Raw genomic sequence first — 16945 nt, forward strand, 5'->3', positions numbered from 1 at the left:
GAGTTATGATAGAGATATTTAATTGGAAATTGGGGCCTCCTAGCATTCAGGAACAAGACAAGATTAAACAGGGAAAACCCCTGTCTATAGCCCTCTAGTCCAGTTGGTTCTTAAGAAGTGCTGATAAAGGGGCCAGTGTTTTGGTACAGCCTGTTAAGCCACTGCCTGCAGCACTGGCATCCTGCATGGGTGCCAGTTCAAGTCCCAGCTGCTCCACTTCTGATCCGGTTCCCTGCTAACGTGCCTGGGAAAGCAGTGGAAGATGGCCCAAGCGCTTGGGCCCTTTGCACACAATTGGGAGACCCAAAAGAAGTTCCTGGATTCTGGCTTCATCTTTTTTTTTTTTTTTTTTTTTTTTTTTGACAGGCAGAGTGGACAGTGAGAGAGAGACAGAGAGAAAGGTCTTCCTTTGCCGTTGGTTCACCCTCCAATGGCCGCCGCGGCTGGCGCGCTGCGGCCGGCGCACCGCGCTGATCCGATGGCAGGAGCCAGGAGCCAGGTGCTTTTCCTGGTCTCCCATGGGGTGCAGGGTCCAAGCACCTGGGCCATCCTCCACTGCACTCCCTGGCCACAGCAGAGGGCTGGCCTGGAAGAGGGGCAACCGGGACAGAATCCGGCGCCCCGACCGGGACTAGAACCCGGTGTGCCGGCGCCGCTAGGCGGAGGATTAGCCTAGTGAGCCGCGGCACCGGCCTGGCTTCATCTTTGCCCAGCCTCAGCTGTTGGAGCCATTTAGTGAGGGAACCAGTGGATGGGAGATCTGTCTCTGTAATCCTGCCTTTCAAATAAGTAAGTCAGAATTACTGAGAGAGATATATATTCCATCTACTGGTTCACTTCCCAAATGGCCACAACAGCCAGAGCTGGGGCAGGCCAAAGCCAGGAGCCAGGAGCTGCTTCTGGGTCTCCCATGTGGGGTGCAGGGGCCCAGGGACTTAGGCCATCTTCCGCTGCTTTACCAGGCACATCAGCAAGGAGCTGCATTAGAAGTGGAGCAGCTGGGATTCAAACTGGCAGCCATAAGGGATGCCAGTGCTGCAGAGAGCGAGAGCAGCTTAATCACTATACCAAAGCGCCAGCCCTGAGAAATCTTAAAAAACAAAAACTGAGGCCAGCACCATGGCTCATTTGGCTAATCCGCCGCCTGTGGCGCCAGCACCCCGGGTTCTAGTCCCGGTTGGGCTCTGGATTCTGTCCCGGTTGCTCCTCTTCAGTCCAGCTCTCTGCTGTGGCCTGGGAAGGCAGTGGAGGATGGCCCAAGTGCTTGAGCCCTGCACCTGCATGGGAGACCAGGAGGCAGCACCTGGCTCCTGGCTTCAGATCGGTGCAGCAGGCCAGCCATAGCAGCCATTTGGGGGGTGAACCAATGGAAAAAGGAAGACCTTTCTCTCTGTCTCTCTAACTCTGCCTGTCATAAAAATAAAAAAAATGAAAACAGAGAAACTGTATTGGCTAGCATTTGGTAAACATTCAGTAATTTACCAGAGTAGCAGCTGTCTTCCTTTTCAGCTCGGAAGAGGTGCTGTATCTCAGGATTACAACCTGACTGGAAATGTGGGATTTCAGCTCTTTATATAATTCCTTTGATATACAACTTAAACATGGGGGGAAAATACACTAGTCTTGGCTATTTTATGTCTAAGACCAATTCCACAAGGTAATAAACATGAAAGACATTTTATAGTTGAGAATAGACCTGACTACATAGGACCAGTTTCCTTAGTGGGAGAATTAAAAAAAAAAAAAAAAAAAGCTTACACTGATCCAGAAGAAACATGTACAGTAGCAAGCTGTATTTAGCAGGAATACAAGAGTTGTTGAGCAGGAAGATTAACTATAGGAAGTGTCTCCCTCTCTAGAAGCTCCAAACGGCTGTAGTATATTTAGAATAAGATGGATATTACACCAAAGATACCAGTCCCTGTTAACCATGCTTCTGCTCTTTTCAGGTTTAGGAGGTGTGAGCTAAGGGACACCTTAGAAGCCCCGAGTCCCTCAATCTGTGGGAAAGCTCAGATTCCTCTGTAGCCACTTCCACCAATCTTTGGAGCTGTGAAATGCGATGTCTCCCCCATCCCCACCCCCAGAGGAACTAACCTGGCCTGATACAGCTCCCAGGCCAGGCCTTTGCACCTCTGATTAGAAAACAGCTGCTGTCCAAACCAGTTCCACAGTGTGACTGCCAAGTGCCAAGCCCAGCCCTCGCCACTGGGGAGCAGCCTCTCTGTCCAGAAGCCTGCACTAATTGTCATGGGATTCTTGGGGGCTACACTCTTATGCTGCAGAGGAACCAACTCCAGCTTGGCCTCTGCATTCAGAAGATGCCAGTGGTGATGGAGCCGAGTTGTTCTAGAACATTGTTTTTCAGACTGGTTGATGAAATCTATTTGATCTGTGATCAAAATGAATTTTTAATGAAAGAAAATGATCACAGTACATCACATATCTATCATGAGTAAATAACCCAGACCATAGTTTCTAATGTTCCTTTCACTAAAAGACCGGAGCTTCCTGGAGAAATGGCTGTTTCCAGGGCGAGGGCAGGATAAACACAAGATGAGCCTGGAGCATTGTCATGTTAGAAAAAGAAGTATTATTGAAAAATAATGGGACCAGTGGCACGGATGTAGAAACTGGCGTGCAGGGCCTCTGGCCAAAGTTGATGCCATCTGAGCACCAAGCTAATGAATTAGAACGACTGAAAAAAAATAACCCATGTGTCCATAATGAAAATTAAATCAATAAATAGGTTAGAACAAAAGACTTTCGCTTAGATTACCAAGTGCAGCTTTAAAGGTGGAAGGCTTGGAATTGAAAAATTGTTTGTAGTCATCACAGTAAAAGATCAGAAAGGTAAGAAATATCAGTGGGTGCTAAATCTAGGAGAACCTTTTGGTGAGCAAGGTACCTGAATGGTCTGAAATTATACATGTTGGTTATTAGTTCCAAGGAGGAGAACACAGTGGAGAAAGGAGACAACACCCTGACCAGGTGATCCCATTTACCATTAGTGAGGGCCAAATGGACACCAGGTGATCTTGATTAAAAATCCATAAACCTATTCATTAAACTCAGAATGGTATTTTTCTCTAAAAAAAAAAAAAAAAAGTGCGAGAGGACTAAATTCACCAATATCAGTGACAAAATTTAAGGGTGAGGCATGGCTACTTGCCGGGTCTGATCCTGGAGCAAGGAGAACTGCAAAGGATCTCACTGAGCAGACAATATTCGTTCATTGAAGTATCCTATCAATGTTAACTTGACGGAAGTTGAGAAATGTTAAGCCATTATGAAAAAGAACGTATTTAGGGGTATGTATGATCCCTGTATAATGTACACAATTTATTCTCCAAGGCCTCAATTTTTAGAGACATCAAATAGGGCAGAATGTTAAAATGTGAATAATATGTGAATCAGTAAAGTATACATAGTGGTTTTTTGTACCTGCAGCTTTCCTAGAATTTAAATGATTTCTCAAATTATTTTTTAAATATCACCAGTTTATAGAAATTAAAAATATATTGATTATACTCTATCAGCTTTCACAGAAATGCCCAGTTTAATTCAGTTGGGCAGATCTCCAGTGATCTGAATTCAGCTCTGCCATACAAATGACCTCATGCACACTGAGTTGTCTTGCCATGGCTGGGAGAGTACATAATCCTTTGGGTCTTTAATTCATTGCAATAACCTGGTTTAAAAAGAAACAAAAATCTAAGTGTGATTCTACTTGAGAAACAGCTGTGATGTAACTGGGACAATATCAGAGTCGAATTCCCCTTCTTATACCAATTGTGTACAAAGAATGCAAAAATGATGCTTCATTTTTTATTTCCCCTCTGCCCTCCCACCCCACCCTTGGTGATGGTTGTACCCATTTGAGCATTTCTGAGCACATGACCATAAGTAAATCTTAAGAGAGGAGCAGAATTTGTGTCTAAACAGTAACAGAGGGGATTAGCTGCAAAGATAGCATAACTGTTGTGCAGTAGAGTAGAAGCTGCCCAGGTCTTCTTAGTGGACAATGCATAGAAGACTTAGAATTATGGAACAGTTTCCCCAGCCATCCTTTCCCACCCCTGTTCCCTAATGCCCCCCTACGTCCCCCCTCCCCCAATTAATAGTGTTAACAAAAGCTTAATCTTCCAGTTTTAAAGTGCAAATGATTTGGGTGTGACTGCTGTTGCAACAGGTATGAACAGAAAAAAACGAAGTCCTCTGTCTATGCAATGTTTTCCAGAATATAAAAGATGAGTTCCATGACGACGGGGCCCTCACTGAGCTGGCAGGCCCCTCCATGGATCACTGGCACCAAGGCGCTGTCCAGGTCATTCATGTATTGCGAGGGAAGGGGCTGGCCATTGCTCCCTGCTTGATAGCCAACCTATACCACAGAGAGAAGGGGATGAAGGTTACTAGACTGAGACGATCTTTTCAGAGGGTTCAGAGTCAAAGAGGCTGAGCAGGAAAGGAGATGTCCTTGGCCGTGGGCTGTACACACAATGGTGAACACAGATTTCTCCTCTTCCCTGAGTTGTCATTTAATAATCCTGATCACTTAGCTTAAGATTTCGGGCAAGTCTCTCAACCTGCTGCGGTCTTAGTTTCTAGGAAAGGGGGTGCTGTGCAGAAAGAGGGGGAGTGTCAGAAAGAGTGCCTTACTTTCCTTTGGTTGTAAAAATTAAAATCAAATACATAAAGTACAACTCCTAACAGCAGGAACTGAGAATCTGCCCTTCAGTCCTCCATTCATCCATGTTCCATCTTCTTAGCACCCACAAACAGGGATTCTAAGATGAATGGAACCAGGCCCCTGCCTTCAAGAGGCTCACTCAATTGGCAGAAAAATGCTGTTCTTTAACTGTTTTATGTAAGGGAAATCTCTGTCTCCAGCCTGGTTATCAGTGTCATTTAAGAATGTGCCATTTGTATTACCCTGGCATGCTTCGTACAGCACTAGGCAATACCTCAAGTACAAAATAAACTTGTTGACCGATGGCTCATCAGGAAATGGGGCCCGGCACATAACCTGTCATCCTAACAGCGCAACTCTGTATTCACGAGCCAGCTTCTCCCTGTAAGCACTCAGGATGGAGCGGCTTGCTGTGTAGAATTCATACTCAGGCTGGCGCCGCGGCTCACTAGGCTAATCCTCCGCCTAGCGGCGCCGGCACACCGGGTTCTAGTCCCGGTTGGGGCGCCGGATTCTGTCCCGGTTGCCCCTCTTCCAGGCCAGCTCTCTGCTGTGGCCAGGGAGTGCAGTGGAGGATGGCCCAGGTGCTTGGGCCCTGCACCCCATGGGAGACCAGGAAAAGCACCTGGCTCCTGCCATCGGATCAGCGCGGTGCGCCGGCCGCAGCGCGCCGGCCAAGGCGGCCATTGGAGGGTGAACCAATGGCAAAGGAAGACCTTTCTCTCTGTCTCTCTCACTGTCCACTCTGCCTGTCCAAAAAAAGAATTCATACTCAGCTAGGAATGGTGATCAAGCTGAGTCTACACATTTTCTAAGTGACTCCAATCTAAAGTGTTGATGGAGAACTACAGCAATGTTTAAACATCAAAACAGGACCAATGGAATAAGTCACAGGTATCCAACATGCAAAAGAAATGCAGAGAGATCAGAGTGCTTAGCCACAGGAGAGACACTGGGACAAGGAACTACAGCTAGGGAGGGCTGAGACTGGACTGGTGCTACACAGAACATATAAAAAAATTAAGTGAGACAGAGAGGGAAGCCTGGCAACAGGAGACCCAAAATGACAGGAAAATTAATTCAGAAATAGCTCAAGTCCTATTTATTCACTAATTAGCCTGGTAAATATCTCCTTAAGGCCTGGGCAGCTGCAGAGTCCAGTCCACAGAAACCTGCCCTAGCTGGGTGAGGGACAGCTTGGGCTCTGCCTTCTGAAGGAGCGCTGCTGAATGCTTCCTGATGGCGGGAACGGGGTGGTTCCAGCGGCAACAGGTCCTCACTGTACTGCTCCATATTAGGGAGGAAATCAACTCCTTGGAGACATGGAGATGATGAAGCCACAGCTCAAATGATTCTGAGAGTGACCAAGCATATTGGGATATATTAATATTCTTAGAAAGCCAGAATACTACATCTGGTCAGGCAGGAGGTCTGGAAGATTCAGCTTCCTGGATTGTGGCAAGAAAACTCAGAAGGCAGAAAATACAGACACTACCCCCAAGGCCGGCTTCAACTTCTTACCTGGTCTGAGTCAAGCGTCACACGTAATCCCAGTTTTGTCATTCCATCTTCCTTCAGAAGCTTCAGGTGGGGACAGAGAGCGAGGCAGAAAGCCTTGGCAACGTGTTCCGTCAATCTGCTATGATCTGCAGGATCACTTAGGCAATTGTGCTGGTCATCATTTTCTAGAAAAAACACCTGCCACCCCCCCCAAAAAAAAGATTTTTAACACTACCTAAATTTTGGAAGAAACAAGAGCATTAGTTTACTGTATATGAACACCCTGATTCTTGAAGATGTGTAAGATCTCAGGACACCATGGTCCTTGGGCCAGGAAAATAGGGCACTGATGTCTTAACGCTTGAGAAACAATCCCTGGAGGCCAGCACTGTGGTGGACTAAGTAAGGCTGACGCCAGCATCTCATATGGGTGCCAGTTTCAATCCCAGCTGCTCCATTTCCAATCCAACTCCCTGCTAATGCACCTGGGAAAGCAGTGGAGGTTGGCCCAAGTGTTTGGATCCCTGTACCCATATGGGAGAAATGGAGAAAGCTCCTAGCTCCTGGCTTTAGCCTGGCCATGCCCTGGTCATTGCGGCCATTTGGGGAATGAGCCAGCAGATGGAAGACTTTTCTCGCTGTCTCTTCCTCTCTAACTCTGCCTTTCAAATAAATAAAATAAATTAAAAAAAAAAAAAAAACAAACAATCCCTGCCTCTCTTTCCATGACTCTGCCATGGTTATCATATTATATTGTACTCAGAATCAGAAAAGGACTTCATTTTGCACTGTGTGCTTCTAAAAGGTAATCCCCATTTGTAGACAATTTTCCTAGGAAATGATCTTAGGCTCTTAAGAGAATAGACTTCATAGATGATGTGATCCAGCCCCTTCATTTTAGTTTACTCACTGACCGGCTCAAGTGCAGAGAAGTACTGAGAGGCAGAACTAAGCCCAGAATCTGAGTCTTCCACCTCTCGTTGCAGGCAGAGCTTTTTCCCACAAGGCCCTGCCACTGTGGAGGCCAGAGCTGTCTGCGTTCACAGAGAGCAAGCACTGCACTGTGCACAAGCGGAAGCTTAGCAGACTGGAGATGGGAGACTCCAATACCAGTCACACAGACAAAGGGTGCTGAATAATCCAAAGACTAAAGGAAAGGAAAGGGCTTCTTAACATCTAGTTTGCCTCTAGATGGCAAATGCAAAGCACATGTGCTCTCTGGTTGTTTGAAGTTAAAAATTATAATGGCGAAAATACAAAAGAGAACTGCAAATACACAATGTTTATATACACCAACCTCTAGCTTACTGCTCAGTAAGGGGCTCATCCTGAGAATGCTATCAAGGAAGCAGCTCTGAGGCCCTGTGCCTGGATGCACAGGTGAGAGCAGCAGCGTGAAATGATGGAAAGAGTTCTGGATTGGGAGTCCACAGACAGGTGCTGTGGGCCCTGTTCTGCCAGAAAGTTACAAAGCCACACAGTCTCAGCCTGTTTTCTCATTTGCATAATGGGATGACTAGACTGCCTACCTCACTGAGTTATTGGAGAGCAAAATGGAGGGAGCAGAGATCAAACTAGTTTATAAGCTAAAAAGAATTTTGCATGTTCTAGACTGCCCTGATCAAAATGTGTCAAAGGAGCAACCATTACAAACCAAGCAGCTAAAATCACCAAACTGCATATGAAAACATGGGGCCTGGTATGAAGGAAGGGTCACTGAAACACCAGCTCAAGACCTAGAGAGCTGGGTCCCAGTCCCTGTGTATCAGGGACCAGCTTTGTGAATCTGGATAAGATACTTTCATCTCTTTTGGTCTCAACTTCCTGTGTGTAAAATAGAAAAGCTAGAAGTCACAGCCTTTTCAGAAAGAATTAAAATTTTAAAGTTTAAAGGATGCCTAGAGATCTTATTATTCAATCATTTATTTTATAGATGAGTATATATGAAGCTCAAAAGCAACAAAGAGATTAAGGCTCTATCTGTTCGCTCTGTAAACATACTCTGGCTCAGGTTAGCCTCTAATACAGCTTTTGAGTTAAGGAGCCATTTAGTTTAGTAGAAAACAGCTTTGGAGTTTGCCAGATCTGGGTGTGAATTAGGATTTTTGCATTATTTTACTTGCCTTGTAATATTTGACATGTGACCTAGTCTCAGAAGTTTATTTTCTTATTGGCAAAATCAATCTATTTAGGATTGTGTTACTTATCCAAGAGAGTTCTAACTTTAAGTGCAACAAAACCAACCCAATTTATGGTGAATACAGCAAACCATTCAGAGATGCACCCTTCTTGAATTTCAACACAGATCAACCTCTAAAAGCTAGTTTCCGAGAAGCAGCACACCTGGGAATGCTGAAAGCTGTATTTGGTGGCATTTCTTCCCAGTGATCTAAGACCAGAGTAAAGTGGAGTATAAAAGTAAATATAGATTTTATTTTTTTAATCCTCCAGAATCTTCCCAGAATGGGCCCTTGGCCTAGCAAAAACTTGTGCTCAAAGTAGGTCAAGGGTGTGAGGTTTCATTTCCTTACCTCTGTCCATCTGATGACTTTTCCATTTGCTTTATACTCTGATCCATGAAATATCTTCACATTTGTTATAGACTCCATGGACTTCCCATCTATCGGACTTATGACACTGAAGTAAAGGCAAAGGAAAGAGAAGCAACTTTTTAATTTAGAGGAGCCATTTCTCTTATCACGTCTTGCTGCTCATTACACTGGATTCCTTGCTGAACTCAACTGTGCAGCACATCACAACAAGATGACATACAAAAATGTACATGAGCAGAGCTCTCATGCAAAGAGCCTAAGCGCTGAAATATGAGTCAAAGAACACATGTGTGCCCTCAAGAAGAAGGCCCTTTCCTTTATATATATGTATTTTTTTTTAACAGGCAGAGTGGACAGTGAGAGAGAGACAAAGGTCTTCCTTTGCCGTTGGTTCACCCTCCAATGGCCGCCGCGGCCGGTGCATCACGCTGATCCGAAGGCAGGAGCCAGGTGCTTCTCCTGGTCTCCCATGGGGTGCAGGACCCAAGCACTTGGGCCATCCTCCACTGCACTCCCTGGCCACAGCAGAGAGCTGGCCTGGAAGAGGGGCAACCGGGACAGAATCTGGTGCCCCGACCGGGACTAGAACCCAGTGTGCTGGCGCCACAAGGTGGAAGATTAGCCTAGTGAGCAGCGGCGCTGGCCCTTTCCTAAGAGCTGCTTCTCTTTAATGTGAACAAAGTGTTCAATCAAATCTCCTCTCCCTACAGTCCTTCTTGCAGTGAACCCAAGGTCACTCACCCAATCTTGTTCTCTATTATGGTCCTGGGATATAATGATACTCATGTTATACTCCATATTTTTGCATATCTGAATGGTGGAGAATATGATATATTTACCTCTGTGTGCTCTATTCCTAGTACTCACCTACTGCTTAGAAATTGGGAGGTTACTGAATGTTCATTAAGAATTATTTGAGGGACCAGTGGTTAGCCTAGAAGTTAAGACACATATCACATTGGAAGAACTGGGCTATAGATTCCTGCTAATGCAGACACAGGGAGGCAGCAGGTGATGGCTCAAGTAATTGGGCTCCTGCCATTCACCTGGGAGAATGAATAGTAATTCCAGCTCCCAGCTTCAGCCCTGGCCCAGCCTTGAACATTGTGGGCATTTGGGGAATGAACTTGCAGATGGAAGCTCTCATTTGTTTCTCAAGTTAAAAAAAAAAAGAATTATTTGATAAATGTGTTAATTATGGCAATGTGGATATGAACTCATTAATAAGTATCTGTGGCGCTGTGGCGTAGCAGGTAAAGCTGCTGCCAGCAGTGCTGTCATCCCATATGGACGCCATATGCTCCACTTCCGATCCAGCTCTCTGCGACGGCCTGGGAAAGCAGTGGAAGATGGCCCAAGTCCTTGGGCCCCTGCACCCATGTTGGAGATCCGGAGGAAGCTCCTGGCTTTGGATTGGCGCAGCTCTGGCCATTGCGGCCATCTTGGGAGTGAAACAGTGATGCAACACCTCTCTCTCTCTGCATCTCTGTAACTCTGCCTTTCAAATAAGTAAGTAAATAAATCTTTTTTTTTTTTAAGTATCTGTGTATTTATCACATCAAATCCCCTTCAGTGCTAAATCATCACCTAAATTCCTGAGCAGAAAGGCTACTTCTGAAAGTTGTTTCCTCCTTGAAATACACAAGTATAAATACATAGATTCAAAATGATTGTCACAGGGATTCTAACCAACCTCTGACAGTTTCAAATTTGTAGGTTATACTATTGAATCTATGTATTAAAAGCCAAATTTAACTTAACTATCAACATCTGGTATTCATCTGAATTAAAATTATTTAAACAATATAACTTTACTTTCTGACTCATCAGGCAACAACTGTCAGAAAAGGGGAACCTTCAGATTAGAGGCCTTTGACACAAGACAGTCAGACATTTAGGGACAAGCAGGAAAACAATTTATACACTGCAAACAGAACTGTTGAGTTCAGGAGTGTTCTCTGGCTAGTTTTGTTCCAGTTTCTAAGAAATGCCACTGGTAGCTGCTATAGGAAGGGGTAGCCTGCTTGTTGTCAGTTACTGATAGCTTATGGTACCAGATTTTCAGATTAACCATTTTTGGTCCTAATAACTATATTAATTTCTGACTGAATAGAAAATTAAACACAAACTGAAATTAAATTTTCCAGTGAAGAATGGAAAGATAAAGGAGTTACCTGTAAAGTAGACAAATACATTCACTATTTAGAAATTGCTTCTTTTAGGGGCCAGTGCTGTGGCTCACTGGCTTAATCCTCCGCCTACAGCGCCAGCATCCCATATGGGCACCGTGTTCTAGTCCTGGTTGCTCCTCTTCCAGTCCAGCTCTCTGCTGTAGCCTGGGGAAGGCAGTGGAGGATGGCCCAAGTGCTTGAGCCCTGCACCTGCATGGGAGACCAGGAGGAAGCACCTGGCTCCTGGCTTCAGATCGGCGTAGTCCGGCCATGGTGGCCATTTGGGGGGTGAACCAATGGAAGGAAGATCTTTCTGTCTCTCTCTCTCTCTTTCACTGTCTAACTCTATCTGTCAAATAAATGAAAAAAAAATGCTTCTTTTGTTCAGAATCAAAATTTAAAACATTCATATACACGTATTTACTAGAGAGAGAGCGCACACATACACTTCCATCCACTGGTTCACTCCCCAAATGCCTGCAACAACCAAGGGCTAGGCCAAGATAAAGCTACGAGCCAAGATCTCCAGCCAGATCTCCCATTTTAGGTGGCAGGAACTCAAGTACTTGAGACATCATCTGCTGCCTCTCAGGGTGTACATCAGCAGGTATATGGATTGGAAGTGAAGGTGTATTAGCCATTCAATTAGTAATTTTATATTCATTGATTCAATGAGTATTCATTCAATCAATAATATTAAAGCACCTAGTAGGTGCCAGATAGTGTTTTAAGTGCTGGTAGTAACAGAACGAAATAAATGAATTAAATCAAACAAACCAAACAGCAGGAAATCTTTTTTTTAATGATTTATTTTATTTATTTGAAAGAGTTACAGAGAGGGGTAGAGACAGAGTGAGGTCTTCCATCCGCTGGCTCACTCCCCAGATGACCACAATGGCCAGAGCTATGCCGATCCGAAGCTAGGAGCTTCTTCCAGGTCTCCCACGTGGGTGCAGAGGCCCAAGGACTTGGCCCATCCTCTACTGATTTCCCAGGCCATAGCAGAGTGCTGGATTGGAAGAGGAGCAGCCCGGACTTGAACTGGCAACCATATGGGATGCCGGCACTTCAGGCCAGGGCTTTAACCCACTGTACCACAACGCTGGCCCCAATAAACCATCTTAATTAAGCTTACATTCCAGGGCCAGTATAGTAAAATAAATAGGTAAAAACAGATCATGTATTAGAGGGTTATAATATTTCAGAGAAATAAAATGTAAGGAAGGTAGAAAGGAAGTACTGGAGTGGGAGAGAGAAGTGGGTGTGAGAGTGTTGACGTTTAGATAGGCTGTTCAGGGAAGGCCATGCTGAGAAAATGACATTCTGGAAAGATCTGGAGGTCATGAGGAGGTAATTTCATGAAGCTTTGCATGGGAAGAGGAGAAGCCTAGAAAACAGCAAGTGCAAAGGGCTGTGCAGAAGCACAGCTGATGTGATCAAGAAAGAAGGCCAGTGTTGCCTCTGAGAGGTAAGAGGGTGGGATGAGGGAGACAAGGATTTTGCAGTGCCATATTATGTCACAAACAGTCTTTACCATGAATGATATTGGAAGCCACTGGTTAGTTCTGAGCAGAAAACTGACATTGCTTTGGCTGTTATATTGGAAACAGACTGGGTTGGGGGAAGAGAGAGTGCCAAGACCAGAAAAAGGAAACCAATTATGAGGGTACTGTGGGGCCAGTGTTTTGGTGCAATGGGTTAAGCTGTAGTTTGTAACACTAGCATCCCATATCAGAATGCCTGTTGGGAGTCCTGGCTGCTCTGCTTCCAATCCAGTTCCCTGCAAATGTAGCTGAGAAAGTACAAAATAATGGCCCAAGTGTTTGGGCCCCTGCCTCTCACATAAGAGACCTGGTCAGAGTTTTAGGCTCCTCGCTTTGGCTTGCCCCAGTATTAGCGATTGTGGCCATTTCAGAAGTGAATCAGTAGACTGAAGATTCTCTCTCTCTTCCTCTCTTTCTCTCTGTTCCTCTGCCTTTCAAATAAATACATAAATCTTAAAAAATTTAAATTTTCAAAAAGAGGCTAATATAACAATCCAGACCAAATGATATGGTGGTCTAAACCAGGATGGTAGCAGGAGAGGTAGTAAGAAATAGTAGTTCCTGGATATATTTTGAAGTGGAGCACACAGTGTTTCTGGTTGAATTAAGTGTAGGGTATGAGAGAAAGAAAAGTGTCAAAGATGACTCCAGGGGCCAGCACTGTGGCGCAGTGGGTTAAAGCCCCAGTCTGCAGTGGTGGCATCCCATACAGGTGCCGGTTCGTGTCTCGGCTGCTCCTCTTCTGCTGTGGCCCGAAAGCAGTGGAGGATGGCCCAAGTCCTTGGGCCCCTGCACCCACGTGAGAGACCTGGAAGAAGCTCCTGGCTCCTGGCTTCAGATCAGCTCAGCTCTGACTATTGTGGTCATCTGGGGAGTAAACCAGCAGAATGGAAGACCTCTCTCTCTTTGGCTCTATTCTCTGTAACTCCTTTTTTTTAAAAAAAAAAAAAAGATTTTATTTATCTGAGAGGTATAGTTACAGACAGTGAGAGGGAGAGAAAGAGAGAAAGGTCTTCCTTCCGTTGGGTCACTCCCCAAATGGCAGCTATGGCTGGAGCTGCGCTGATCTGAAGCCAGGAGCTAGGAGCTTCCTCCCAGTTTCCCATGTGGGTGCAGGGGCCCAAGGACTCAAGCCATCTTCTACTGCTTTCCCAGGCCATAGCAGAGAGCTGGATTGGAAAAGGAGTAGCCAGGATTAGAACCAGTGCCCATATGGGATAATGGCACTGCAGGTGGAGGATTAATCCACTGCGCCAAGGCGCCGGCCCCATCTCCTCTGTCTTTCAAATAAATAATTCTTAAAAAAAAAAAAAAAAAAAAAAAAGATGACTCCAAGGTTTTGGCTTGACCATGAGAAGAGCTGCTGTATGCTGAGAAACAGCCTGACATGTAAAGCACATGCAGATGGTTTTAAGTCCTAGCCCTGCCACATCCTAGCTTCAGGGACCTGACATGTCATTCAGCCTTTTAGAACTTGTTTATTCATCTGTAAAATGGGAACTAACAACATCTGTTATTATGTCAAGTGAAACAATATTATAAAAAATGCTTTGTAAATCACTAAAGACTTATATATTACATATTAGATATACTATTATCTCAATAACTTCAGATGGACTGCTTTAACTGCTTTGTATCATCAAACTCTCCCTTTATCCTCTCCTCAAAAATATAGTCAGAAACTGCTTCAGAATTTAACCTAAGACACCAGAAATTTAAAATTCTATGTTATGCATTCCCAAGCAGTCTTTTATTTTAGGCAGGGCTTTCAGCAAAACTAGGTAACACCAGCGTAGATGAGAGACAAACTGCAGAGGTGAGGCCCTAACAAATCACCACAGGGGGGCAACTGTGCTGCAATTACCCCTTGTTCACGTTCTTGTCGTCGTCCACCCACTGGATCTGGATGTGCTCCTGGGGGTCCTCCGCATCAGCCTTCCCACAGGCAATGGTGAAGTCCTTCATCTCCCGCAGAGCCTGCCGCAGGGAGTCCATGTTCTCTGCCGTGATCTGAACCATAACGCCATCTAGGAATCACATCAAGATAATACAGATGGAAACAACCCACAGCGGGGGGCAGGGGAGGGCGGCAGGTGCAAGTACTAGGCATCTAGAAAATCCCTCTGAGGTTGAATGTAAAACACTCTCTGCAGTACAAAGCTGACAGGTAACAAGAAGTTTATTTCCTTTGAGCTGAACCTCTTTTAAAGTGCTATGGGAAGCAAATACCAAGATGGGATCTACTTAAAACACTTGCTTGTTGATTTCATGTCAGACACAACCAAGAGTTTGTGTCCTGAGACTGCTCAAAGGGAAAGTTTACACATGGCCACATGCCTCTTCTGGATTTACAGAGCTTTTTGTTCCACCATGGCATTTATCATGCTCTGTTCATATTTATATATTTGCATCTATGTCTCTCTCACCTTAGCCTGATTGCCTGGCACAGAGCAAACACTCAGTAAATGTTTATTAAACAGGGGTGGGCACTGTGGCACAGCAGATTAAGCGATGGTTGGGATATTCATATCCCATTTTGGGAGTGCCTGGAGTCCTGGCCACCCCCACTTCTGATCAAGCTCCCTGCTAATGCATCCTGGGAGGCAGCAGATGATGGAAGTTCTTAGATCCCTGCTACAAAGAGACCTAGATGGAGTTCCTGCTCCTGTATTCAGCCTGGCCAAGCCCTGGCTGTTGCAGGCATTTGGGGAGTAAATCAGCAGAGGGAAGGTCTCTCTCTCTCTCTCTCTCTCTCTCTCTGTTGCTCTGCCTTTCAAATGAATAAAAATAAACATTTAAAAATGTTTGTTAGATAAAATCACTGAATAAACTATGGTAGTGGCCTCAAGAATAAATTTGTTTACTGACAGACAATACTGCAAACCAATCAGAATTTTATATGGGTCACCTAGCCAGTATATAACTATGTTTCAGCTGCTACCTACCTCACTCAAAGGCATATGCTGAGACTGAGGGTAAAGGTGGTCACATGCCAAGCAATTACCCTGATACCGACAAACATTTTGTTAGCTGAAATAATTTCTAAAGCGCCTGGATCAAAACTGAATAAACAGGCAGCCAATTGCTCTACTGAAACACAGCAAAATGAGAGACCCAAAAAATTCCAATCCAGGGACATAAACATAAAAAACTTTTACACATACTGCCTTACATTTTTTAAGGATCAGTTCAACTGACCATTTTAACATTTAAAGAGTGTGTTTTAGTCATAAAGACACAATTTCTACTATAGTCAACACTTGATCATAAAGGCATTGATCACTTTAGACCAAGTGACAGTTTAACTTCTAGATTTCACGCTTTGCAAAGTTGTAATACTTAGCTGTAAAATATTTTGTTTATTTTGCACCTAACTCACTGTTTTATATTTACCAAAAAAGGAGAAAAAAGACAGTATTTATAAATATAATTAAGATAACCTATGTACATAATCAATTAACACAGTAGAAACCAGCCCTCAGAAAGGACTGCTTTTAGACAGGGCCTTGGCATGAGCTATTTTGGAAATGAAAATCTGTCATCATGTGTGGTAGATTGTTTTCCAAAGATAGCTATAATATCGCACATCTTACTTGCTTTTCTAAAGAGCTAACTTCCCGTTTCCCCATCAACAAGTAAAGCGTAATTCCTTTCCTTTCTTCCAGCACCAGAGTATGGTAGAAGTGACACTGTGCGACTTTTAAAGCTGGGTCACAAAAGATAATGCAGCTTCCACCTTGTTGGTGGAATATTCCTGGCATCCTGACCACCAAGTAAAAAGTCTACCTATCCAAAGGTTTCCAGGTTATGCTAAGGAATCCATGTATAAATATTCCAGCCATCATACTTAGTCCCTAAATCATTCCATGCACATAAACAAACAAAAATTTAGATAATTTTAGCTTCCAGCCATCAGATAACCCATGCCTTCAAGTCATCCCAACTGAGAACTCAAACATCATGAAGCAGAGTCAAGCCATCCCTGCACTGTCCTGTCAAGATTCCTGGTTTAAGGAATCAGTAAGCATTTTAAACAGCTATTGTAAGCCATTAAGTTTTGGAGTAATTTGTTATGCAACAGGAGTAACCAGATCAAAAGAGAATGAAGAATAACCAACAAGAAAATAAACAAGTGTACTGATTTGCCTTTCATGTAATTTAATTAACTTTTTCCAGGATATATGTCATGTCTAATTATAGCAACTCAGCAGCAAGCACATCTCATTGTGTGTCCCAAATGATGATTACAGCATTTTTGTGGGTAGGCGAGACTAAACTTCATCTATACATTTACCTATTTTCACCCAATGATATGTTTGAACTCAAGACTGCTTCCACAGGTACCCTTATCCTGGAGCCCTGAAAGGCCACCTCTTGGTTTTTATGTTTCTTTCTCATGATACCGCTACCACTTACTCCCTTTGGAGATCTTTGCACTCTCATGGCAGTTTCATTTTATTTGCCAAAGAGTGAGATGCTACTCAA

General features: G+C 44.3%; 1 protein-coding gene across 6 annotated transcripts in view; it reads right to left on the reverse strand.

The window, feature by feature from the left end:
- Positions 1–3814: 3814 nt before the first annotated feature.
- ZFYVE9 (zinc finger FYVE-type containing 9) overlaps positions 3815–16945 on the reverse strand; it is a 213141-nt gene continuing 200010 nt past the window's right edge. For all 6 annotated transcript variants that reach the window (XM_051857767.3, XM_051857766.3, XM_051857765.3 and 3 more), the window contains 4 exons: positions 14325–14487; positions 8725–8830; positions 6215–6391; positions 3815–4384 (listed from right to left, as the gene is read on the reverse strand). In XM_051857767.3, coding sequence (XP_051713727.1) covers positions 4223–4384; positions 6215–6391; positions 8725–8830; positions 14325–14487 — 608 coding nt within the window. In that variant the 3' untranslated portion in view covers positions 3815–4222. The remainder of the gene's footprint in view (positions 4385–6214; positions 6392–8724; positions 8831–14324; positions 14488–16945) is intronic.

Source organism: Oryctolagus cuniculus, chromosome 7 (assembly GCF_051225735.1).
Source record: "Oryctolagus cuniculus isolate XC-2025 breed Fujian yellow rabbit chromosome 7, ASM5122573v1, whole genome shotgun sequence".
In the NCBI taxonomy this organism is placed as follows: Eukaryota; Metazoa; Chordata; class Mammalia; order Lagomorpha; family Leporidae; genus Oryctolagus; species Oryctolagus cuniculus.